Genomic DNA, 27,297 nt, shown 5'->3' with positions numbered 1-27,297 from the left:
AGAATGATGTCCAGATGGCTTTGGGTCTCCAAGCAAGGGCACTCAGTCTCCCTGGCCAGCTCTGCAGTTCTCAGCCAGCCTCACAGTAGCTGAATGTTCTTGTGTTCAGATGGAAGCTCACGTGTTCCAGAGTGTGCCACTTCCTCTTGTCCTGCCACTGGGCATCCCTGATGAGAGCCTGGCTCCATCTTTGCACCCCCACTTCAGATAATGGTATGTGTTGATAATAGTCTCCCTGAGCTTTCTTCTGGCTAAACAATCCCTGCTGCCTCATCCTTTCCTTGTAAGAGAGGTGCTGCAGTCCCTGAAATCCTCTGTGGCCTTTAGCTGTGTCTGTGTGTCTCACACTGGCACTGCTCTTGTGTGAGGAAAGGGAAGGATCACCTCTGTCACCCTGCTGATGCAGCCCATGCCATCAGCCTGGTCTGGGCACACTGCTGCCTCCTCTCCAACTCCAGGAGCCCAGGGCCTTCTCTGCAAAGGGGTTTTAACAGCTGGATGGCTCCAGGATGTATCGGTGTGCAGGGCTCTTCCTCCACATCCCATTTCTCCAGCCTGCAGAGGTGCCTATGGATGGCAGCAGGAGCTGCAGGTGTATCAGCCACTCCCAGTTTGTGTCACCTGCAGCCTTGCTGAGGGCATGCTCTGCCCATCATCATTACCCAGGATCTTCTGGGAGAGTGTCAGAGGTCTGGGCAGGCAGTGCTGCTCTCCCTTCAGCTCCTGGCAGTCATTTCACTGCAGAGGGTTGCTCAAGTCTGACTTCCCCTTGCTGAACCCATGCTGACTACTACCAGTGAATCATGAACTTAGCAGCTCACTTCCTGGAACTGTTCTCCACATGTCTGGGGTTTATGTAAAAAATGTTGCTGTTCCTATTTGTAATGATCTAGTTATATCTTGCTGTACTTAATGAGGTGATACTTTTTATATTAAATTCTACTGCCCTTTCTGATGGCTGTGTGTAAGACAACTTAAATGCAATCTTTGTTATACATATTAACTTCCTAGGGCATTAATGGTACATTTGTTTCATTTTCGAGTAGATGGCTGAAATAAAAAAACAACAAACCCCAAAACAAGTGTGCTTTAGAAAGGGAATTGCACTCAAAAGAGGGGGTTAACTCCTGGTGGCCTGGGTAGTGTGTTTCTTCCAAAAGGCACATTTCATTGACAGAGCTTTTCCATTGTTTGAAGTGCACAAATGGCCTTTCTTTTTAGTGAAAGAAACAGTGTGTCCATCCACTGCCACTGTCCAGCCAGTGTGGCTGCTTTGGTATTGCAGCATTAAATTCAGAAATTATCTGAATACTTACATTTCTTGCAGTGAGGGTTCTTACCAGGAATGATGCCTATTTTTTTAACACATCAAGAAAACAAACTATTCTGTTTAATGGCAGTTTGAGACAACTGGAAATTTCTGCTTTTTCAAAAATCCTAAAGGAGGAGATATCTTTGAGAAATGCATCACAGTGGCTTTAAACTGAGAGTAGAGTTAGTTTAGATAATGAGAAGAAATTCTTGATAGTGAGGGCAGTGAGGCACTGGAACAGGTTGCTCAGAGAAGCTGTGGATGCCCCATCCCTAGAAGAGTTCAAGGCCAGGTTGGACAGGGCTCTGAGCAACCTGATCTAGTGGAAGGTGTCCCTACCCATGGCAGAGGGTTGGAACTCCATGATCAGCAAGGTCCCTCCCAACCCAAGCCATTATATGCTAATAACTGACCCTCCTCTTACCAAGACAGCTGTGCTTGTGCTCCTGCCTGTGAGGCAAGTTGAAAAAATACTTGGTAAAATTGGGGCAGAACATGAGTGTGCTATTACTGTGTTTGTTTCAGAAACTGCTCATCTTGGGCATTGAGAACCTGGCAGCTGACAGGCTTGAAAATACTGCTTGGTCCACTCAGCATTGCAGAAATGAGCAAGATACAGAATGAATCAGAGTGTAGGAAGTCTACTGAATTTAATGGTACTATTACAAGGCTGAATTGCCAAGTCATCTATCAGTGAGTAATGTGCTATGAGAGTAAAAGGAAACTTTTTAATAATTAAAATCAGGTACAGGAATGATCCCATAAAAGTTCTTATCTGGTTTCCCATGTAGTGAATAAACAGCAAGGTAGGTATTATTATTGTTCTTCTGATAATGAAAAATACTACATGTATAAGCATTTTCTTTATAATGTTTCTCATATTAGCAATCTGTTTCTTTCTTCCTCTGAAGAGTACAAGCAGGTATGCTGTTTCCAGTTTCCTAATCAGACAATAAACCCCAAAAGGTCACATGCTAGCAAAAGGACTCCCATGCCCAGCAGTGGAAGCAGTGTGTGCTGAATGTGCCACTGCTTACTGTAGGTATAGTTCTCATAGTTGAAATAGCAGGGAGCTCCCTTTGCCTGCTTTCCAGCTGGACTGGTCCATATCATAGCCAGTACAGACCAGAGCTTGTGTGAATCTCTCTATGCTCATTGAGTATGAGGGTATTTCTCATGTCAAAATCAAAACCAGGCTTTGGTGCTGGCTTGGATTTAGAAAATGTGCTGGGAATTCCGGGTGATGGTGAGCCTTTGCAGCTGGACAAAGCAGAAATACCCTAGTGGTTCTTTGCCTGTGGTATTTGAATAAAGGGGTTTTTTTTGGTAAAACTTGCTATCTAGACTCATAATGCTCTGTGTGTAGTTCACAAGATTGGTTACAGGCCTGAATTGGAGCTCATTTATAGGCATTTTTCAGCAGGTTAATGCTGTAAAATATAGTGCTACCTTTTATATATTGCTGTGAAAACATCCAGAAACCTCATTTAAAATTCACAAACTATTCAACATGGCCAAAATGGTTTCAGATGCCCTAGAAATTCAAACCTGGCCACAGCCAAGTGTTAGAAGTCATACCAACTGTGCCAGTAGTTGATTTAGATTGGTCGAAGCATTGGATTCAGTGGAGGAAACACCTACTGACTACCAATGAAACTAAATGAATTTTTTTTTATTTATATTTTCTTGCATTCTATAATTTTCCAGGGGTGTGAAGGCAGGTCGTTTAAATCCCAAGTCACTGTGCACAAGATGGGCTGATGCATGATGAGGCACCTGGAAAAGCTTGGGTTGCTGTTGTGGGTTATGCACCCAAGCCCATTCTATCTTGGTAGGAATCATTTTGCAAACACAGCTGAGTTCCTTTGCATGTTTAGCTGATGCACCTGCCCCTCACTTTGCCTGGAGACGAGCACCTGCACTCACTTAAGGGTTATTGACTCAGCCGTGGGTTATTTACAAAGGTGAGGAGGACACTGCCTCGAGAGCAGCGAATGGCACACGCTGCTCGGAGCCGTGCTCGCCATCCTTATTGAAGCTGGCAGGCACGGCAGGGCTGAGGCTTTTTGTGCGGGCAGACAATCGCGGTGCAGCACCGGCACAGCTGCAGGCACTTTGTGGCAGTTTAATTGCCCTCAGTTGTGCTGAATTCTGTGCCCTCACGTGTGAGGCGTTCTCGGCCGAGGCGCGTCCAGCGCGGGCTCAGCGTCCCGGCCACGGTAACGCAGCCGCTGCCGGACTCCCGGTGCTGGGCCAGGCACGGCGGCCGGGATTGGGCTCCCGCCGGTTTCCAGCGGCCGGGATGGGGCGGTGGAGCCCGGGAAGCAGCGGTGCTGAGCTGTGCCGTGTTCCGCTGCAGAGCGCCGGAGCGGCCGAGCTCGGGGCCTCGGGGCGGCGGCTGAGGCGGTCCCAGCGCCCGGGGGCACCGGGCTGCCGGAGCGGGCTTTCTGAGTTGAAAGGTGCGGTTTTCAAAATGTATTATTATTATTATATACTTTTTAATTTTTTTAACCGAACTCCCTTTTATGAGTTAACTTTTTACCGCTGCCAGCGCCGCCCTCGCTCGGTGTGAGCACGGCCTGGCGCGGCGCAGAGGCCGCAGCGCCCGCTCCCCCTGAAGCGCAGGGCATTGGCACCCAACAATCAAACCGCGCTGTCTGTGCTGCGAACTCTGCAAAACAGCGTTATCCCAGCAACACAGTCCTCCTTAAAGCTGCCCAGATCGCCTTTAATTGGCTTAGCAGAGCAAATTTAAACAGATGCTTTTGGTTTGGGCTGCTGCTCCTGTGTGTTTCCAGAGAGAGTGACTCTCTCCTACAGGCACCCCTTTAGAAACCACAGAAATTAATTTGCGTACCAAGGCTCCAGCTTGGTGCAAAGTACAAACTATTATGTCATTGTCTTAGTTTCTGCTGAACTAGAGTTCATTTTCCTCTCAGCAGCTGGTACAGTGCTGTGTTTTGGACTCAGTATGACAATACATTGATAACACACTGATGTTTTGGTTGTTGCTAGGTAGTGCTTACCCAAGTCAAGGCCTCTCGAGCTTTATATTTCAGTTTCATTATGTATGACAGGGATTACAAAGAGCACGTTCGAAGTTCAGAGTCACCTGATGGATTCGGGTGATTTTACCCAGGTCACCTGTAAAGCTGCTGCTGAACCCGAGTCTATCAGATCACCACGGGCGGGTTATGGGGCTGGGGCATTTGGGGTGTGAAGGGTTCCTGAGGGAACGGTGTGTGTTGGGAGAAAATAATGAGGTGCAGGGATGTAGTTACAGCCTGCAGAGCAAATGGTGCCGGGTTCCTCTCGGAGCTTTGCTGCAGCAGCCGGAGCGGCAGCTCCCTCAGTTGGCAGCGAGGGGAATTCCCACCAGGCATAGGGATGATGTTCTTTGCAGCGAATGATGAAACAGGGGAGAAGTTTGCCTGCAGAGGCACTGGCCTTGGAGAGCTTCAAATCTCTGCTGGACAAGGCTCGGTGCAATCTCTTTCAAAAATTTTTAATGTGATTTTAAAAATTCAAAAATGCAAAACCTTCCAGTCAGTTTGCAAGAACAGTAAAGTGACATCAGGGAAGGTAAAAATAAGCTATACAAATTTAAACAAAAATAATTCCATAACTGTTGGATGGGATCGTGATTTATTAAGCCGAGCCAATGATGCAATTCTTCCATTTGAACCTGTCATCGGACTTTAAGCTATGACAGCCATTAAAACAAGGTGTTGAAATAAACTTAGACCTTTGAATCTCAAAATATTGAACCAAGACTAATAAAACATATTCAATCACACAATTGTTCTCACTTAAAATAGTAGTAATAATAGTAAAATTAGTAAAGGAAAAAAAGATTTATATAAAAGTTAATACAAATTAATTATAATATTGTTGATTTTATCTTAATTTATTCTGGTTTTAATGTCTAACTTTTGTGTATATTTTATTGTGTATATAATATGTTAGTACAGTAGCTTGTGTGTACAACCTGTAAATAAATATACATATATTGGGGGGATGTGCTCAAAAATTTCTTGCTTAATCTTGTATGATCAAGAAAATTTGGAGGTCACAGATGTAGAGGAGTAGCAAGCAGTGTGGCTGGTTAGTAATGTAGGTATTTAGAGAGTAATACAGGTATTTAGTTAGTGATATGGGCATTACCTGGACATTTAAAAGCTGTTTTTCAGAAAGCACTGTGTTTGTATGTGATGGCTTGGAGTTTCTATCGATGCAGATAACAGGTAATTTCTGTACTGTGGGCAGCATGCCAGGAGAGTTAAATTGCATGTTGTGCAGGCTTCTGAGCAGGCAGGGCAGTCAAACAGTGAATATCTCTTGGTTTACCTGAATTAAATTCAAGCAATTGAATTAGCTCTGGAAGACTCGATATCCATTGCCAATACACTAAACTAATCAAAGACCTGAAACCTGAGGGGTAGAGAACTTGAATATGCATTTACTTCTGCACAAGAAAACTTTAAAAAGCACTCATTGGCAAGCTGTGTGAAGTAATTTTGCCTTTACAGCCTTTGTTGAATGATCATTTAAAATTTAGCAGATGTAGAGGTTGCAGTTTGGGAACTGTAAAATCCCATCCCCTCACTTCACAAATATCACTTCAGTAATCAACCCCTGCTGTTTCTTTGATGTATTTATGTTTCAGTTCAGCAAAGCACTTACATTCACCCTTGAAATGTAACTTGTCTTTAATCACTTGCTGCTCAGCAAAGTTCTGGTGCGTGTGCTTGGTATTAAATGTTTGGAATACAGGTGGGTGCCTCGGCTGAATTTGGGTCTGAGTGATTTGAACTTTTGCTACAACGAGGTTTAATATCAGGCATAACTGCAGCAATTTTTTTCAAGGAAAAAGTGAAATGTTTGCTCTCTGAGAATGTGGTGCCTTTAAGATGAACATGTGTTATGCTATAATTTTGTGTTGGAGAATAAACAAATTGCATTTCATCATGGGCAATGTGTAATATTATACTGGCATGAAACCCCTTCTGAGATTTAAACTGCAGGTTTACTGAGCACGGTAATTTGTTCCTATGTGATCCTGAGTTGATGTGTCATCTCAGGGATGTGACTGGAATACAACAGAGAACAGACTGGACAGAGAAGTGAACACAGATGAAGCTGAATGGTGCAGGAAACTTCTGGCATGTGTAAACTTGTCAAAGCCTCCCATGTTTCTCCACATGCATTAGCAGTAACAAGATGCCACGTTTCTCTAATCCAGGTGATTCACAATCCTGGTTTGCAAGAAAGACACTGGGAAAGATGTCCAAAGTTGTGGGTTTACCGCTGTCTTCTTCTGAAGATGTCAATGTTTTTGTCATGCATTAACTTGCATTTTGAACCATTCCTAGAAAAGTTTGAGCCTGTTAGCGAAACAGCCCGCCAAGAACATTTATTTGAGAAGGCTTTAATGGAAAGGAATTCCAAAGGGATTAAATGGAGTTCTTGACTCTACAGAAACAGGAACCCACATTTTGTCATCTGTAGATGATAGTCAGACCACATTGTCAAAATTCAGACTATGAGAGGATCTTCTTTTGTTAAACATTATGAAAAGAGAAAAAGGTAGTTTTCTCTAATAGTACTTCACCAACTATTGTAACCAAACAAGAAATCTCTTCTGCTGAATCTAAAACATAGAGACTTCAAATGCTTTTGTTTATCCTCCTTAAGCAGCAAATTAATCTTGTTTTAAAGGGATAAAGCTTTTGTCCCTTGTCAGCCACACACTATTTAATCCCTTCAAGCTGATTTTTACTCTTAATTAATGATGTGGGAGTGTTAATGCATTGGAGATGTTCTTACATATTTTTAACACACTCTGGTACTTAAGACAGCAGATGTTTTATATCAATACCTCTGTTTTATCAGCTAAATCAATACCTTTGTTTTACCAGCTAAAATAGATCTGAAGTAGAGATTTAAAGGTTGAAGACTTAGAGAATTTTGTCTAAACTTTCTACTTAAAATATAAAGCTACTGAATTGTTTAGCTCTTCAACAGTTAAAAATGTTAGGGCTTGTGTAAAGGAGATGAAGAAACTGAAGAAAGACAAATTTCAGGGGTGTGATGAAAGATTTTTATATTTTTCCCAAAGCAGAAAATAAAATTCTAACATTAGGCATTGTGTTCAAAATTCTGTACTACCATTTTTGAGCATAGATTTTAATCTGGTTTTGTCTCTTTTCTCAGTGAAGTGCTAACTTCTTAAATCCCCTAAACATAGCCATATTGTGAAAACCCAGAAGCCTTTCCTAGAAAGCTTGGTTATAGATATCTGGCTATCTCCCACTGACCTGCAGAAATGCTCTTTCAGACTTCATTACATAACCAGTAAATATGAATACCTATCCCTGCTTGTGCATTCCAATAAGTATTTATTCTCTAATTGCTACACAACCATAGTATAGGAGCTCCTTCCTTGTTAATGTCTCGTGGTTGGGTTTGCCTGTTTAAAAAGAGGAGGCTTGCCATGGTGATTGCACCATTTTAGTTTTCAGGGTGTTTTGATGACTGCCAGTGCTCATGCAAGGTATTACTTCAATAGCACAGGGCTGTTACTTCAGGCAATTACACAATGGTTGCTCTCCTAGTAACCTAACAAAGCATGGAGAGTTCTGGGCTGCTGCCAAAGAGAATCCCAAATTCCTTGTCTTCATTTTGGTGTAAGCAAATTAACCGACCTTCCTAAACTTCCTCTTGGAAACAGCATTTTCTCTGGCTCTTGGTAGAAGCAAGGTCACCAGAGATGAGGTACCAGAGCTAAAGGATGAAAGAGGGGCTTTGTTTAGAGGAAATGGTACATGTTGAGTACAATGGTCTGTTGTTTAGAACCTGTGGCAGTGAATGCAGGAAGAAGTGAGATAAGTTTTCACATAATTAATTTAACAGCCCATGTATGGGTGTGCTGTTGAGAAAATTACTGCTATGGTTCCTTGAATGAATTGTATATTTGTATAACAAATGAGTTATTGAACCAATATACAATATCTATTTTAACAGCATGCCCTTGTGGTAATAATTCCATCTCTATTGCCCAGTAGTATGAAAGTAGTAAAAAATGTTTCCTGTTTCTGTATGGGAAAGAAGAATATAGGGATTTGTTATAGGGTTATAAATAGCTTTTTTTTTTTTTTTTTTTTTTTTTTTGCAAATTGCTTATGTCAGTGAATTGGGAATAGAGAGAACTGCTGTCATTGCATCTGTGTGATACTGGTGAGATAGTAAGAAGTGTCAAATGGTGGTGATAAATAATTTTTAAATGATGCAAAAAATTTGAGAATGCTTAGAACAAATGATAGACTAAAGGACCTTGAATTTTTTTCTTTCAAAGGAAAGACTGAATTACATTAATATGTACCCATAGTGGGTGCAGTAATACTGAACTCCTTAATCCATCAACCAAATCTGTTCCACATCCACACTTGGAATTTGAAGTCAGATATAAAATATGACTTAAGTATTGGGCTATTTACTACTTGGAATCTTTTTGTTAAAACCACATCTTTTTGTTGTCCTGTATGCAGGACAAAGCCTGCTTAGTTTTGGTTCAGTAGTTTAGGTGGCTTTCCTGTCTTTCTTCTGCAGTCCCAACCTCTCCTAGTGAACACAAATAGTGGTCTGGGCTTGGGTGTTTGTCAGAAGCCAGATTCTGTAAGAGGGAATTAGTCCACAAGTACTGTTACATGCACAACATGTCCTGCATTATTCACTGGTACTGTTTGTCTGTTCATTGGATTCACCTCATTCAGGAGCTCCTGTCACCAGCCTTACAAATGATCCAGTTGCAGAAAATAATGTGGCATTTATTAATGTTATTGCAGGAAATAATATGAGGTGAAATCTGCTGAAATCTTAAAGCTCCCACCTGTTGCACCTGCTGCTGAATATGCAAATTTCCCCAGAGGTCTCAGCAGTCTACTGAAAATGCTTTGCTGGAAGCCCCAGTTAATGCATCTGAGCTGATGTTCCTCTGCAGGGAATGCAAAGGAAACTGTTGTTCATACAGGAGGTTCTGGGTGAAAGGCTGAACGTTCAGGCTGCTTGGCTTTATTTGGAGCCAGTTTTCAGTTCTGACATCATGGCTCAGATGCCTGAAGGAAAGTGTATAATTAATTCAATGCTTCACTAAAAGAGTTGATCAAATCACTTTTTCAGGTACATACTGCTGTCTTAAGAGTATAGAATTAAATTGTAGTATGCACCAAAAAGTTGCTTCTGATAAAACAGTAATCCATTTTTTGTTTCATCTTAGCTGCCTTACTTAGGGTCTTTAAAAAAATCATTGATTCAGACAGAATCAGAGAAACATTGGTTGGGAGGGGCCTCTGGAGTTCAGTTAATCTGACTCCTTTCAAAAAGCAGAAACTTTAGGCAGCACTCCATCAGGTCAGGTGCAGCTTTGTGTATCCAAATTTCAGAAATCTCCATGAACACAGATTTCTTGCAGATTACCTCCAGAGGCTTCAGAGCTCCTAGGGAATAATTTTTTCCTGCTGTCCAAGCTGAATCTCCCAAGCAAAGATTTGTACCTGTTACTGGCTACAGTTAAACTCTGCCTTCATTTCCACTTCACCCAACTGAGCAAGTCCAGCTCTCCCAGACTCCTCTCATGCATGCTCTGCAGATTCTGATCCTCAGGGAATACCAGCTACCTTGTGATTCTGGTAATCCTGTTATATAATTCTAATAATGATTCCAAAAAATTGCCTTCATTCTGAAGATACTTGCTACTATCAAGGGATTTCTAGTAGGATATTGCTTTTTTAATGTATTTGTAAGTGGGCTTATTGAACTGTTCAAAAAAAGGCAAGAAATTGAGAACTTTGCTGGGTATTTCTGAATATTGTGTGCTGAATGATCCATTTTGATAAAATCATCTAATTCATATATTCAGTGCTACTCAATTACAAAGTTGTGTTGTTTTTTTTTAATCTGCTACGTGCTATCACTGACAGGGGAAAAAAAGAAAGTTTGTGCAGGAGAATTTAAATGTGAGAACAGAAGTTCAGCAGTGTCAGGCTGATTTTGGCTAAATGAGCAGGCACCAGTTTCCAGAAGGTGGCACTGTCCTTCCACAAATGCAGGTTCATGGCTTAAAGGGATGCTCTTCTCCAGACTCTATGAATGGTCTGTCTGCTTCTTAAAGCATAAAGCTAATTTCACTCTGTTCAGGCCGATTTTTTTTTGCATTTATATGACATTGGGTAATAAAATGACTTTATTGGCTTAGTTTTTCATTGCAAATTTGAATAATCATACATTATTCCTTCATTATAAATATCTAATTCAAGCAAAGTGTGTTGATGAGGTTTAAATTACTTAGTGGTTTAATTTCCACTCCTCATAAATTTGAAGAAAATCTTGGGTACAAAAGTTTTTCTGTCTTCCCAGGGCAGAAAGCAGAAGGGAAAAAAAAGGCAAAGAAAAAAAAGCAAACGTAAAAAAAAATTCCCATGCTGCAATCTGTGATATATTAAAAGTTATATTTAGCAACTTGATTATTGATGGTCTTTTAACAGGGTGCTCAGGCTAGTTCTGTACACTTGATTTATGTGCTTTTCTTGATACTTTTCCCCCCCCAATTGACACTGGCAGTGTCACTGACAAAATAAGTTACACTGATGTTTTGAATCACTGGGAATGATGCCATTCCCTTTTTATTTCATGCCTTAGTTGTAAATAGGAAACTATGTTGAAGCATAAATTATTATTTCCTTAGCTTTTTCTCATGTGAAAGAAAAAGAACAAGCAGGAAGAATCCCATTTATAAAACTGGGAAAGGCAACACAGCTTTGATTTTCTTTACCAGCTGCAATTATTCCATTTGCTCTTGATAAATATACTAAGAAAGGGAACAAACCTCACTTTTCTCTTGACAACGTGTAGTTATACAATTGTGCATTAAAAACTGTTTTATAAACCAAACTATGAACTGTTCTGGCATGCTGAGGCCTTGATTGTCTGTGTATAGCTGAAGTTTCTGCAGCTTGGTGTGATGTGAGAGGCAGGAGGCACAGGGTGAATGTGTTTCCTGCACAAAGGAAGGCTGTGATTATTGCAGCAGGGAGCTGCACCCCATCTCAGTCCCTTAGATCAGCACACAGCTCTGGTGGTGTCACCAGATGGGAAGGGTTTGTGTGACAGCAGCAGGGCATTAAACCAAAGCTGAGTGCATTTTGCAAATATTCAGAGCTTCTGGGCTCAAACTGATGTTGGAATTTACTGTTAAATACTCTGAACTGAAGCTGAGAAGGAGCTGTGGGTCCAGTCTTCCTTGTCCTCCTGTGAGCAGTTTGTTTCTGGGACACCTTTGGCAGCCCTGGCACTGCCCAGCAGTGCAGCCTCTGTCCTTAGGTGTCCCTGTGCCATCAGTGACCCCAGCTGCTGCTCCCTGAGGTTGTTCTGCCTGCTCTCAGTGCCTGCCCTGACAGGGTGGGTCTCCTTTTGGGATGGGCTCTGGACACTGCTCCTGCTGGGAATCCTTTGGGCACGTCTTCGTGCTCTGATGTCCATAATTGTTGTTACTGTCAGCAGTTGTTGTGAGCCCTCAGTAGATTGATTAGGCTGAAATTGTCTCTGTAACTCTGTGTGGAGTTGCTCGTGATGGATACAGTTGTGTGTTTTGTTTTCATCCTGGATGTGAGTTCCTGGCTGTGTCCCTTCAGGGGCAGGCACCAGGCACAGCAGAGGGACCTCAGGGTTGGCTGCCATTTCTGTCACCTCTGTTTCCATCTCACCTCTGGCCATCCCAGCACCACTCAGGGTCTGGGGAATGCACACTGCTTTAGGTGGGAGAGGAGATGCCTTGGCAGACCTTGTGTTTCCAGGCTTTGGGAATGGAGCAGGGCATTGGTATTAATCAGCCCCCATTTCCTTGCAGGACTTTGCCCTGATAGAACATTTTCAAGGGAAATATAGGCTGGATATAAGGAAAAAGATTTTTACAGCAAGGGTGATAAAGTTCTGGAATGGTCTGCCTGGGGGGAGGTGGTGGAGTCACCATCCCTGGATGTCTTTAAGAAAAGCCTAGATGTGGCACTCAGTGCCTGGTTTAGTGGAGGTGTTGGAACATGGGTTGGACTTGGTGATCTTGAAGGTCTCTTCCAACCTGGTCATTCTGTGAATTCTGTGAATTTTGTATTTGGATCAGTTCACAATGTCCTGGCATGGAACTGAGCTAGAATAAATTCAATCATGGTTTAAATTCAAGCCTGTACTGGAACTGAGTAGAAGCATTTGTTTGGTTTGATTTCTTCATTGTAAATGGGCATCAATTCCTACATTTCAGTGTGTCTTTGCTCCCCAACTCCTTACTTGGTGAGCAAGATTAAAAACTGTAGTGATGATTAGGCTATAAATGGGTCATAAGGCAAATTAAATGCCAGAACCTGATGTTCACACAACTGTATTTCTTTAAAGGTCTTTTCAAAACCTTTTTGGCATTTGTATTAACTTTCATCTTATACAGTAGATTTTCTAATAATTCACGTTAATTTAATTTGAGAAATTAATTTGGACAGCACTAGAAAGAATTTGGAAACCACTCCATATCTTAATGTATATTTTGTCATCTGTACAGTGTACAAATACAAGAAACCCAAATACAAAAAAACATTGTTTATTTAACAATGTGTCTTGACAGGTCTTACTCAGGTGCTGTTGTGAAAAGAAAAAAAAAATCCAATTTCTTGTCTTCTTAAAACAAGTAGAACTTTGTTTTGAGAACAAAATTCTTTAAAATGTGTATTTAGTTAGGAAATGTCTCAGGATCAGGGAATACCTTTCTAAGATCTGCCTAGTGTTAGTACTGAAGTCAGTGTTGCCTGTGTACAACTGCTGTATCAATACTCCTATCTTGTGTATATATTTATATATTTTATATGGAAGGAAGGATTATTCTTTGCATTGAATTCTGATATTTGATTACTGGTTAAAATATGTCACTTCGTTGTTGTAATAAAAGTACACTAAAAAATCCATCAAAATGTATGAATTGTTCATGTTGCTTAATTGCACAATGCAGTTAATAGCCAGTGTAAATTGATGTTGCTCCAACAGAATGATGGGAGTTGTGCTCTTTGATCAATTGATCCTGTTTTGAAATTATTTTCAGAAATAATAATTCATGTTTTGAATAATTTCATACAAGCTGCCTAACTACTTTTCTGGTGAACTCTGGTGACGAGCAAGGACAGTAAATTGTAAACCTGACAATGGTTGAGTAAAGCAGAATGTGAAATAGAAATTCAATTTGATTAAGACTTCCTGCAGTGCTGTGTGGTGATTCACTTGAAAAGACAATAATATTTTTTGTCTGGAATAATTTCTTTTCCAGAACAGACATCTGCTGACAGCAGTAACAGCAGACAAGATACTGGAAAAACTGAGGAAGTGCAATGAATTTCTGGAAATAATTCTCAAGGGACTTAATAAATACTTAGACAAAAAGCATCTGGTTTTCACCAGATTCTTCTTTTTTTAAATTGAAGTAGGAACTTCTTGAGGTTTTTTCAAAGGCCAAAGAACTTAATTGGTATGGAAGTATTTAACAGGGATCTTGTTGAGTAATACAACCTTTGCTGTAAGGAGAGGAGCTGGGTTTGGGTCCCTATTGACAGTGTGCAGTGACTGCAGTGCAAAGTCATCCAAGAACAGAAATGGAAACCAAAATGCTAGTTCAGTGCCAGAGAAACATCCCTACAGTGCAAAGAACAGGACAAGAAATCTTGTGAGGAAAAAAAATCTTAAAGGTGTTGGTTTTTTTTTTGTTTTTTTTTTTATAATGGAAAACTATTGTGTTACGGTTGTGCCTGGTTGTTCTACTGAATTTCCTTAATGTTTGCTATTGCTAGGAAGGTATAAATAATAACTTCTTATGTACTGGAGGTGGGTTAGCTGTTGAAGAGAGAATTCTTGTTTGTCCTCATTAGTTTATACGTTACAGAGACTGTAAGTAAAGTTTTACATCTTTAAACTGATCTTCAGTAAATACAGTGGGAAGCATCTTGCAGGGGGTAGTGCACAAGAATTATTGCTGAGGATAAACCTTTTGTAATCCAACTTTAAATGGCCTTTTAGGTAAATTGTTCAGATGTTTTTCTTAATTATATATTCTTAGGTAATATTGGAAAGAATAAAATGGAAACAGTAAAAGGACGTGGGTATTTCCTGTGTTGCAGGAATTAAGTTGTGTATGCTGTTTTGTTTGCAGAAATGTACCATTGATATTTTACATTTGGGTTCAAAAATTTTTTTTTCAAAGAAAACTTCAAAACGTTTTCTTACATTTGGGTTCAAAAATTTTTATCTGTAAGAACTTTTGGGTGTCAAGATTACCTTGACTTTGAGTGTTTTTGAACACCAAAGTGAAAAAAAAAAGCATCTCAAGCCCCTGTTGGGCTACTGGTGAATGAATGACGTCGTACTGGTATCATAGTGAAAAAGAACTATTTAATGCAGAGAAATAAAAGTAGTACAGCAAAAAATAAGAAATATAAGAAAACATAATCATGCCTAAGACCAGACCTTCCACTTCTTAACTTTTACAATTTTTTGCAGGCAGCAGAGGATTTTCTAGGACAGGATAATAGACAGACTGAGGACACTGTCACCTTGGTGTGAGGAGAGCTGGCTAAGCAGAATTGAGTGACTCTGGGAGCACTTGTTGAGCTTGATGCTCCTGCTGAGGATGTTCTTGCATCTCTGGTAAGCAAAAAAGGCAAAGATGAGAGTGACTTTGAATGGTTAAGTGAGCTTAGGTGCTGCTGGGATGTGAGTGATACCTCTCAATCCTATTAGAAGGTAATTTCGGTTCACAGTTTTTCAATTTCTGCTTGCTTGCTCACACAGGGAATGGCTACACTACAGTGAGAATTTCTGCTGATAAGAGAATACCTGGAACAATCATTTTATGGATTGCTAACTAGGATGGCCAGTAGCCAGACGTAAACAGTTTTTAATTAAAATTACTTGCTTCATCTCTGCTGAGTCTCAGTGCGTTTGCTGAATTTGCAGGGAATGTTACAGACAGAATTTGTTGACTCAAAGACTGTATTTTGGTTTTGTGATGCTGCAGGATAAAGAGTGCTATAGGGATGACAATTTCAGTTGAAGATTTTAATGTACTTATAATGCACAAATAAAATAATATTGACAGTACTTACTGGAAAATATGAGTGCTTTCACTGGATAATGGTAGGATACAATATTTTACATAAATCAGGACAAGGTCTCTTGTAATACAAAAGACATTTTATGTGAAATATAAAATAATAAAATAAAAAAGTAGGGGTCATGTATTAACCATAACTACAATTATTAGTCATGATTGCTTCTGTTTACCTTTTAGAAAGTCCATTAACTTCCTCAATAACTAGCCAAGACAGTTTTACTCTGCAATCCCATGAGGAGGATCTTATTTTAGGTAATGTTTAGTTTAAAAACCAATGGTTTTGTTTCATACTTTATTATCTATTGATTGATAATTTTTTCTTTATTTGGCTTGCATTGAAAGGAGTGTCTCAGCAGTCCTGCAGTTGTTTCCAACAGTGTGCCAAAAAAAAGTGATTTTTTTTTGTTTTTCTTTAAATGGGTCATAACCATGGAGTTTTATGATATGTAAGTATGTATTAAAAAATAGTTAAATTTCATTAAAAGGATTGGTCTATCAGTTCAATTTAACAGCAAAAGAGAGGTGAAATTACTGGTGGGATACTTATGCAAAAAACCAATAGTACAGATCAATTCATGTAAGATACCTGATAAGGTGTAGAGCCTGATTTTCAGCTGTGAATTTTTCTAGGAAGGCATGGAAGCAACATTCTATTCAGATAGCAACAAAGTTAACATCTTCTTAGAGTGCTGCACAAAATTGTGGCATTCTTGAGATGTCCTTGGAGGTTTCTGATAGTCCCATCCAGCCCACAGGATATTTTTTGGTATGCATACCTTTGATGCATTGAAGAAGTGTGGTTTTTTTGATGCTGTTTCTGATTTGGAACATCTGGAGCTGAGAGTTGAGCAGTAAATCTGCTCTGAGCACCAAGGTCAATGTGGCCCTTGAAAGCTGAGTCATGGCAGGCTTTTATTTGGCATACCATTATCTGAGAAGGTCTTTGTTACTCAGCTAAAAGATTGGTAACTGCATGCTTGGGGGACTTCTCAGTTTGGGAACAGCTACTAATATTGTAATACCTGCTGTTAGAAAATGATTTTAAAAGGTGGACTTTAAAGAGCTGCAACTTACACCCATATGAGAGGGGATTAATTAACTGAGGCTAGTACTTGTAAAGTTCTGCTTCAGCTGGTCCTAGGGACATTGTAGCTTACTTTGATGCTTGGTTTTGGAATGATGAAGAACATTTTCAGTACACGTTACATCCAATATTCCCCTCAGAAAAATATCTATATAAAAGAGTGAAATCCTCAAAACTGGAAAACAGATCCTGGGTTGTGAAAAGCTGTTAATATTTTCTTTTATTTTGTGTACATACATTTTATGAGAATGTCTACTTATTTTGAAAAGCAGGTCCAAGTTAATGAACACTGCTAAAAATTAAGAGACAAGAATATCAGTCTGTCATTTGAGGATAGATTTTGGATATTATCCTGATTTCCCCTTTTTCTTCAATGCACTTTGGCACCAGAAATACTACAGATATCGAGCATTGACTGTACTTCTGGAAGCAAAACTACTTGTTGAAATTAGAGGATGTATGCTGGCATTCTGATTGTATATGTAATTTTTTTTGAGTAATTACTGTATTAATAATTCAATCACTCAGGCTAAACGGTTGACAAATGTTAATGAATTCAAGACTTGTACAGTTCATCCTCCATTTCACTTTTACACAGCTTTGATCAAAATTCTTTTTGAACTAATGGAAAGATGATTAGCATTTTAAAACTAAATAATGATAGCTTTTAATTTTGAAGGATGAGATAGAATCTACCTCAAATTGATGGTACATATTATGCCTGTAGTTGTGAGTTTATGGCTGGATACTACGACTACAGGAACAGTATAAAATGCAACTGAAGCTTTTTGTAACAACAAATTTTTTCAAAAGCAGAATTAGTGAGCAACCCAAGGATGATTTGGAAACATACCCAGTGACTGCTTATGTATTCCTGTCAATGAAGAGGGATTTTATAGATGATGAAAGCTGTGTGTGTTGGGCTGATATTAGAGAACTATTCTTTAATTATTCAAATACTAAATCTGAAGTGGGATATGCTGAAAATAATATGTGACTGAAACTTTGAAGTAGGGAAAGAAATAATGCAGGTTTTAGCTGAGTTTTACCCAAATGCTAAATTCCTGTTTCTAGACTGTGCTTAACATGCAGGTTTCCTGTGTTCAGTTTACAGTCTGCAATTGCTGCTAGCAGCTTATGTTGAAAATGTAACCTGGCTGCATCTCCCTTGGGTCTCTCTTTGGGCACTGACAAGTGACTGAGCCACGTAGAAATCTGGGAGCTCAGCAGTTCTTCCAGTACATTTCTGACCCACTGCTGAACACTGTTATGTGAGAGTCTCTTTCTAGCCCTGCTGATGGTACTGCCTCATCTGACAGATATTCAGGTTTCCAATCCCTATTGCTTCTCCAGACCTATGGTGTTAATCAATTTTCCCTTATCTGTGTTTATCAAATCACTCAAAATCCTTGTAACTTTACAAAGTTCATGCTTTATAGATGTCATGCTGTGCTGTGGGTTATAAATGTATTTCCTGAATCTCTCAAAGCATTTTATCTGTGAAAGCTTTCTTCTCTTGTGGGCAGGCTGCACAGTGTCCCTTTCAGATGTTTTCCTGAATCTTTCTGAAAGGGGGAAGGAAGGCATCCTCCTCCAGCTGGTGATGGGTCATTCCCAAGTACAGTGATCCATAACAGAGGAGGTTACTGCCATTCATGGTATATTTCTCCACCAAAACTTCCTCACCTAAATTTAGGCTTTCTTCCACAATACCCATTTTCATTAGTGAAAAATTCCCTTTGTTTTTACTTGAAAATATTCACTTATGCATGCAACTGTATTAAAGCTGTTCAAAATTTCAGAGGGATATTATTACTTTGAATTAAATATAAAACTAAATGTGAATAAACTTTTTAGCAGGTGAGAGCTCTTATTCTAAATACATTCTTTCAAAGAGGAAAATTGTTTTTTATAAACAAAGAAAATACTTTAGTATTCACCTCTCTCCTCTTAAATTGCACTGACTGTGTGCCTGCTATGATTTCATACTGATGGGCTTTTGCTGTAATGACAGAAGGGAATAAATTCCCTTAAAAAGCACTTTGAGGTAAACATTTGAGGAGCTGATATTTCAGTTTTGAAAGTTTGTATTTTTCCCTTTGGTAATGCAAGAAGATGGCCTCTGCTGATGGCTCCTTAGGGAGCTATCAAACAAACAAATGAATAAAGAACATGGAAAAAGCCAATAGTTTGCATATAATCAAACTCGGAGACCCTCAGTTTATTACAACACTGGAAAAGTGCATTCAGTTTGGCAGTGCTGGAAGGTTGATGACTAAAAAAAGTGTAAGTTACAGAAGGACCTGGAGGGGGCACAATTAGCTAAAAAATGAAAGTAGTGAATATCCAATGTTCTCATAGTTGAGGGAAATAGATATGTTTTTTCTCTCCTTGTTTTAAATCCAGTGAGTATTATTGAAGCCCGCACTCCAAGTTATACTTAAAACTATACTAAGGTACTTCTTAGCACAATATCATAATCCTTTAAATTTATATATTTGTTTTATGAGAATTGCCATTTCTTTTTTTTTCATTTTAGAATAAGAGTATTGCTACACATTATCTTGCTGGAAAATCAGTTAAGGTGAGAATTTTGAAAATAAATGTGCAACTCTGTTTTAATTTTAAAGTGATTCCTTGGCTAAAACTTGGGAAGAATTCTTGGCATTTCTTTATTCCTCCTCCCCTGCCAACATTTTTTACACTGCTGGGTGACTGGTACCACAAGTGTTGACATTTCTCATATCTGATACTTCACCTTGCAATTCTGACATTCGTTCATCCTGGCAGGAATTTATTTAATTAATTACTTTTATCACCCTTCCCAGCTTGGATCTCCTGATGCTGGTTTCTCACCTTTTTTATAAAAATATTTACAAAACTTAATACAGTAGTCACTTCACATGCAAAAGCTACACTGGGCTTTTTTTATCTGTAGTTAAGTTTAGCAGAACCATTTAAGATACTGCTAGTAATCATTTTAGTCAAAGCTTGGTATTTTGGGATCATATTTGAATGTACCTTTGAGGTAACCTTTATCACCAAGGCAGTCTGTGTTCTACAAATCTAACTCTTTGACTTTAAATCTTACTCTTTTACATCTCAAGAAATCCCCTGTATCCCTGTGTGCCTGAATTAGAGTATGCCAGAAATAAAATTACCTCACTTTGATTCCGAACCTTTCCTTCAGCAGAAATACGAAGATACAGAGCCTGAATTCCAGCTGCCAGTGTAGATTCCACCACCATCCCAGGGAATGGTTGGTGTGAGCCCTTTTTGGTGACTTTACCCAGTGAAGGCAAGAAGCACTCCAGTAGAGAGTGCAGCAGCGACTGAGGAAAGCTACAGGAGCAGCAAAGGCAGAGGGAGGCAGCCCCACAGAAAATGCTCTGTGAATGGATAATTCACATAGCCCTGTTTGGCTTCCTTCACTAGTCAGGCTCTTCTTACAACAGGCTCTAGGCTGAGATTCTTTTAACCATTCTTTTCTCATTTAAACAATGTTACTTTTGTGACTTGAAAAAAATTTACATTTTGTCCCACAGTCATCTTTGTGTCAGTATTTTGTACATAAATTGTATGTACATCCATTTAACTGATGAGGAGCCATAACTTTGAAAGAACTTAATGGTAATAATAACTCAGTAATTATTACAGTAATAATATTTAAAATTATCCATTTCTTGTTAACTGAATAGAAGAAAACAGAAATAGATTGAAACACAGATCAAACAACATAGCTTGCTCTCATTCTTGATCTGTCAAAAGCATTACACTTTTTAATTATAATAGATTACAATTAGGTAATTACAATTACCTAATTTTTATGATAATAGATTAGAATTAAGTCTCAAATGATCACCATGCCTGAAATACAGGAATGATCCTCTGAGTAGCCCTCTGCCAAGGGCTTGGTGACCTAGGTAATTGGGAAAAAGCTACAGAGATTTTCCACATCTTTGTTTCTACCGTGAAAAAAAGAGTTTAAAGTAGTTTCTGCAAATCCTTACACTGCATTTCAAACCACCTGAATGGACTTCACCTGATTTTGGCTGAGGTGTTCAAGGTATTCAGACAAATAAAAAATTATCCTTCTATCTTACTCTTCATATCTGACCATAACCACTTTCATGTCCAGGTAACACTTTTGCCAGTTCACTTTTCTTACTGTTAATTTAAATGATGAAAATCTATCACCAATATTCAGTGAAATGACCCAGGACTTCTTAGACTCTTTAAAAAAATGATTAATTGTGCATTTTTTTAATGGTAAATATGAAGGCTTTAGAAATACTTTTTAATTAAAGAAACAGCATAAAGTATGCAGAGAGAAAGAATGGATTTTTGGTTGGAAATGCTCATAAAAGAGTACAATGAGAGACATTAAAGGAACTTAACAGTTCCAGCTTCTTCACTTGACCAGATTGCAGGAAATGGGCAAGTAATGAAAATTAGGCTTTCTTTGGGCACTTACAGAAAAAGTATACAGCAAGTTGAGGACTTTAGTTCTTTGGGAAATAGTCACTTCATGGATTGATGTATCAAGTTAAGGGATAATTTACACTCAAGACAGGGAATTCATAAATGCTTTGAAGAATGTTGAAATACATGTTTTTAGAATCCCCAGCACGAGGATTTTCTTGCAGTGGAAAGACAAGTCAGGGAATTTCAAAAGCTGCTGTTCATTCAGTGCCCGAGACCTGACAAGTAGTGTACAAAACTTTCACCTTACTGAGAAAGGTCTGTCTGCATCTTAAAAACTAAAAATATTATATTTGCAAGCATGCATGCACTTACATTCTACAACAGGCTCTCATAAAGAAAAATAGGAATTAATATTTTAAAAGAACTCCAGCAAGTTTGAAATTGTAATGAAAAGCTTTTAAAAACAGAATAGTAGGACTTTAGCCTCTGTTGTTTCAGTTGCACACCAAAATCGCCAGAGCTCTTCCTTGAGACTGTCTTACACACCTTATTTATTACACCTGCTGTTTTTGCTGGATGTCATTGTCTGGCAGTTTGGTCTGATCTAGAAAAACAGCTTGGGGGTAAGCAGGAGTGCAGACATTGCAGGTGCTTAAGCAATTATTGCAGACACACAGATCCATTTAGTTCCCTGGAAAGTGTTTTGAAGCAGAACTGCTGTGATTTGAGTCTAGGTATAAGGTTTTAATGCAGATCACAGAAAGCACTCTTGTTTTGAATCTTTATTCAAAAAAACAAGTCAGCTTGCTAAAAACCAGAATAGAAGTATTTGCTTAGACATTTTTCATGCACCGGCAGGGTAGTGGAAGTACTCTTGGCTCCCCACCCAGCAGTAACAAGGAAGCACACGGTAAAAGCCCGGCCATACCTGTCTATACTCACTCCTGATCCAGGAGCAGTTCTCTACACACACTTCCTCACACCCCTGCTCAGCTTTGGACTCGCATTCAGACAAAGGCAGGGATGTTTGCACCAAAGTAAGGGACCCTTGTAGAGCCAGAGGTCACAGCTCGCTTGTCCTGGCCTCCTTCGGGCCGGCCGCTGAGCCTCCCGGCTGCTGGGCTGGAGGCTCATCCCCGTCAGGCGGCGGGGCCGGGAGCGAGGGTCTGGAGCCAAAGTAATTCACCAGCCTCTGCCTCGTCGCCGCGACTTCTTCTTGGAAGGAGTTTATTGTGCGGCTGCCAACTTTGCACTTGAATCAAAGCAAGAGATGGAGCCGTTCAGCAGAGCAGTTTAACTCCGTAGTTCAGCCACATTCCAGCCCCCTCTGTTCAGGCTGCATTCGGGTATCAGTGCTTCACGATAGCAATCATAGCCTGGTCAGCTCAGTGCACAGCCCTCCCAGCTATCTGTGACATATCCTTGGGGCCGAGTGTCTCCACCTGAAGCTGCTACTTCAAATGTTTTATATACTTAGAAATACGGCCATATTATGGCCAAGATCCCTCTTGTACCTTGAAACATTGCTCTAAATCATTCACAGTTCAAGTTAGGTGACACCACTCTTAGTCCTCCTTCTAAGATATCACTGTGCCACGTTTTTTGGTAGGTTAATCCTATTTTTTGTACTTTAATCTGTTGCACAGTGACCTTAAATGCTTAACCTTTGACAGTCACCAGGAATATATTTAATACAGAATTAAGTAGTTAAATTATAATTTAATTATTTAATTATAATTAATTATTTAATATATTTAATTATTAGCAAGGCAGAGGTCTTATTTGTGCAAACCCACCAACAAGTAATATGCAGAACACCTTTTACTGTTCCTCATCAGGGAATTTGGTTCACTTGATCCTTACTGTCCATAGGATTAGGGCTCATAGATCAGCTGATCTTGATCAACTGAGCTGCTCAGCTGTGTGCTTTTTTACATGTCAACACTGTGGCATGAAACCCCAGAAGTGGGGAGGAGTAAAATACTTGAAATGAGCTTTAAAGTTTAATTCGGCAGATTTATATGTTAAACTGGACATGTGAAGAAATGATCTGGTAAAGTTTTGTCTTTTTGTGTAAGTTGTTGATCCCTCCTGAGAATGATAGAGCTACTCATTCTTGAGTTTTGTGCATTAACTATTGCACCCTATATATTTTTTCTTTGTTGTGATGAGTTGTTGGAAAAACACTTCTAAAGGAAACAGGTGTGCATTCAAAAGCCAGACAATAAATTACCCTGAGAAGTGCTTAGGTGCAGATGCTTGGAAATCTTAGCAAGAAAAGTTGTTTATATTCTAGCTTTGCATTTCAGATGATGAGGTTAACACTTACAATGAAGGTCCTCAGCCGTGTCATCTCCAGCATGTAGTACTCCTCCATTGTCAGCTCATCAAAGTGCTTGGGAAGGGATAAAAAGTCACAGGTGTGACGTTTGGTGTGTTCCTCCCTGCAGCATAAACCCAGAATAAAAACAGATGTTAAACCCATACAAGTTGCATTTCAAGAGAGGAAGAGATCTCTTCAGTACTTGTGCTATCACCAGAAATAGTATCATATAGAAAAGATGAAAAAGATTTTCGTGGATCTCAGATAAAAGCTAGTTGAAAATTTTCACAGTTACTGGGCAAGATAAGCTTCTAGTTTTGTGCACTGTCGTACTGGAAATCGACAGGGACATTAACTCACTGTAAAATTACTAAATTGTTATATCTGTGCTTACCATGGGTCATCATTTGGTTCCCAGCCCACCAGTTCTAACAAGCAAAAGAAACATTTTGCCACATCTGGTTCATTTGCACTTGGACAGTGGATGAAGCCAGCCTTTGCCATCTGCAGGGGACAGTTCAGAAGTTTAGAGCATTATCCCACACACACTACTCAAATTTACTCATATTTCCTGACACTTTGGAATCATATCTAGTCAGAACACCAAAAATTAAGTTTGTTTCAGTAACCAAACACCTTCTCAGGTAACTCTAGCATTATGACTCATCTGTGATTCAGGTTGGCAGTGTCATGTGTGTGCCAAAGTAGAAGTCAGGTGGATTTTTTATTTAAATAATTTCCATTTCTGAATTTGAAGTAGTGATCATTCCACTACTTTATCCTTCCTGCTGGATCCATACTTGTTTAATGGAGGTTGCTTTGTCACGAATAAAAATTTTCAGTTAGAAAGACTACTTAATACAAGAAATTAAGTTTTGAATTAGAATGTTTTTATGTTTCATTTTTAATTAGAATGTTCTTTAAAAAGAGCAAAAAAAAAAGGAACAAGAACAGTAGCTATTAAAATCTGTAAGCAGACTGTGGACTGAACACAAAAACTGAAAATCCCACTACAGTATTTCTGAGCAGGGAACAGAAGAAAGCTGAGTATTTAACTTTTCATCTTCAGGCTTAGTGGACTCCTCTTGAATCTGAATATACTTAACAATGACTTCACATTCAGGCATAGTATAGATAAATTAAGGCAGAGGCAAACCAACCGTTTTCAGACTTACATTCTCTGGAGTGCACTTGCAGTTTTCCTGGAAGGGCCACGTGGTGAAGGTTTTTAAACGGGCCTCATAGTCATACATCTCCTTAAAGTCAGTTAAGAGCTTGGAAGCTGAGCTGAGCTCCTGCAGCAGCGTCTCCATCTATGAGGCCTGCAGTCAGTGAAGGGCAGAGCCACCCTCCTGCTCTCACATTTAAGGCCTTTGCTAATTGGTGACACATTGCATCTGGAGAGTAGGGGAAGGCCTAACAGAGCCTTAGTCCCTAACACAGGTGAGTTTATGGCAGGACAATCAAGGGAAATGAAGCTGCTGCAATTTCTTCCCCTTGGGTCACAGTCTGTGTCCTTGGTCACACAGGACAAAGACACTTCTTTAACTGAAAACTTTTTAACTTTGCTTTTGTAACTGAAAGCACCTATGGGTTAGATTTTACAGCTGAAATGTCAAAAACTGCAAGTTAAAAACTCTAGTTACAAATGCAGAAACTTTGCATATAAAGTTTTAAAAAATACTATTCTGATTGCAAGCAAAGGGGTTGAATTGACATTGCTATTTGAATCCTTCAGTGTTTCGTGAATTTCACATTCAGAGATTAATTAGTAGGATTGTCTTTGCAAATAGTGTTGCATTTCTTTAAAGAGGAGGTGGTTATTTTATAATATTATAATAATTCTCTTTTCTTTTAAAATGTTATAGAGCATGGCCAGATGCTGGATGATAATATTTTAAAGGTACATATCTGTAAGGGTTTACAGTATCCAAGCATTAAGCTGTCATTTTATAAACTCTCTCTTAGTTTGCTACAGAGTCCAGTTAAATTCAGTAGAAGTTTAAACATCAGTGTCTTCAAGACTGCTGCATGCAGCAGTTTTCTAAGCCAAGATCTTAACACCTCTGAAGGATGTTGCATTGTGAGACTTGAAAATTTAAATCTTCTCTGAAATACAGATGGAGTAAGTGCAGAAAATAATCCAGCTCATTATTCTGTCTAGATGTGGTGACAGAAATGAGATTAAAGAACATTTGTATAGGACTTCCAGTGTCAGCTCTTAGGGCATTGTTTTTGCCTGGATTTATAGATGCTACTTCGATTCCTCTGGGACTGTACTGATGTCTATTGTATATGCAGGAATACTGTCCTTGAAATTTATATTCAGATATTTAGAGTAACATGTGTTACATGAAAATAAGACACTTTAATTCCTTGTTTTTTTCTTATTTTTAAAATTTTTAAATTTTTTTTTCTTTTTCCAGATAATACCAATGGTGCAGGAATTTATCATTCATAACCTAGGGCCCTCCAAGCACTGATATTAATAGTTTCTCCTGGTTATGACTCCAAGACAGCTTTTCTTAAGTTTGCTGATGATCAGTATTTTAATCTCTTTTTTATTGTAGTTGATGTTTGTGTGTGTTTGTGTGTGCTCGTGTGAGTGTATTTGTATGAAGCAAGGAACTTAGTTTAACTAAGTTGAAATGCCAAACCAAACCCAAAACCTATTTTAACTGCCCAAAAACATGGTAAAGTTTTTAAATCTCATGCTTCTCATTAACATAAGGCACTAATTCATGCACATGGATTGTTTTCAGGAATTAATAATTTGTCTATTGTTTAAAAGAAACTGTAGGTTAAATATTTTGGCATATTTTATAATCTTGTGATGTCACGATCTATTTAACTAATTAGTTTGTGTCATTTCAAATAGAAAATGCAAAAATGGAACAGAGCTGTAATATTTTAAATGTTTCTTGTAAGCAGTCTTATCTGAAAATGCTATTTTTTTCAAAAATGCATTATGTGTAATGTATTATTTAATCAAAAACACCACAGTAATATGGGACCTTGGAGTCCTGGGTGATATTTATGCATCAGAATTGAAATATGGATTTTTTTTTGCTTTGATTTTTTTTTATGGCATTTAAAACAAACAAAACATTCCCAACAGCCCAAATCAGTTCTTATGTAGAAGAGTACTGCTAGAATACTAGAAAGTAAGATTATACATGTACTAACACATCCTAAGATGTATTTCTTGCATTACCTGCTTATAATTCTGTCAGAATTCTGTGCTGTTGAGAATGACAGGTACGTTTCAAGTCTACCTGTAAAGGTGTCCTGCATTTTACAGTAGGTTGTCTACATCCTTCAAGAGAATACTGTTTGCAGAAGTGTTCTGACACTGTCAGAATTTCCTAGGTCCAGATTAAATGGATGGGTAGTTGGAGCTTTTCACTGGAAGATACATAAGAGGTGGCATGACATGAAAGAAAATATTTAAGTTGTATTTTAAACAATGCAGTACATTAAATATCCGATATCCACTGTCTGATCCTGACTTTTACAGTCAGTGCAGAAAACCTGTGAGTAATGTTGCAACCTTGTAAATCAGTTAAAGCCGACCCTGATGGAAGTGTGTCTGTCATCTGGGAGGAGAGAGGCTCAGAAATGAAATAGTTGTCTTCCAGTGTAAGGAAAGTAGTTTCAATTACTGCCAATAGCAGAGAACATTTATTTTTTATTTTCTTGCTTGTCTCACACTTCCTCAATTGAAACTTGTTGCTATGCCATTAATAATACAGTTCTCTAAGTGTTTTTTAAGAAAAAGGGAAGACTGGGAAAACCTATCCACTGTTTTAATAATTGGATGTGTATTTGCAATCACATTTTACATTAATTTGCATTATTTTTCTATAATAAATGTAGATTATCTAAATGAGACTGTGTATTTAGCTAGATGGTCTCAATTGAAAACAAAATCAAACATTTCTACCTGATGTCTTTGGCTA

At 38.9% G+C, this 27,297-nt stretch overlaps 1 protein-coding gene and 1 long non-coding RNA gene across 2 annotated transcripts; one reads left to right on the top strand and one right to left on the bottom strand.

Moving 5' to 3' along the window:
- The first annotated feature begins 3,527 nt into the window (after nucleotides 1-3,527).
- On the top strand, nucleotides 3,528-26,089 carry LOC139593546 (uncharacterized). Its single transcript, XR_011680338.1, has 3 exons — nucleotides 3,528-3,771; nucleotides 14,894-15,040; nucleotides 25,765-26,089. It is a non-coding gene; the product is annotated as an uncharacterized lncRNA (long non-coding RNA).
- Nucleotides 14,766-25,769, bottom strand: LOC139593544 (baculoviral IAP repeat-containing protein 5.1-like). Its single transcript, XM_071434545.1, has 4 exons — nucleotides 24,514-25,769; nucleotides 23,733-23,842; nucleotides 23,345-23,459; nucleotides 14,766-22,267 (listed from the first exon to the last, which is right to left on the bottom strand). The coding sequence occupies exons 1-4, from the start codon at nucleotides 24,649-24,651 to the stop codon at nucleotides 22,079-22,081; spliced, it is 552 nt and encodes a 183-aa protein (XP_071290646.1). The 5' UTR covers nucleotides 24,652-25,769; the 3' UTR covers nucleotides 14,766-22,078.
- Nucleotides 26,090-27,297: the final 1,208 nt, after the last annotated feature.

The sequence above is a fragment of the Agelaius tricolor genome, unplaced genomic scaffold, assembly GCF_023055355.1.
Source record: "Agelaius tricolor isolate 1412-34295 unplaced genomic scaffold, bAgeTri1.0.p SCAF_10, whole genome shotgun sequence".
Taxonomy (NCBI): domain Eukaryota; kingdom Metazoa; phylum Chordata; class Aves; order Passeriformes; family Icteridae; genus Agelaius; species Agelaius tricolor.
Note: the sequence above shows the minus strand (reverse complement) of the source record. Positions and strands in the feature narration are given on the sequence as shown.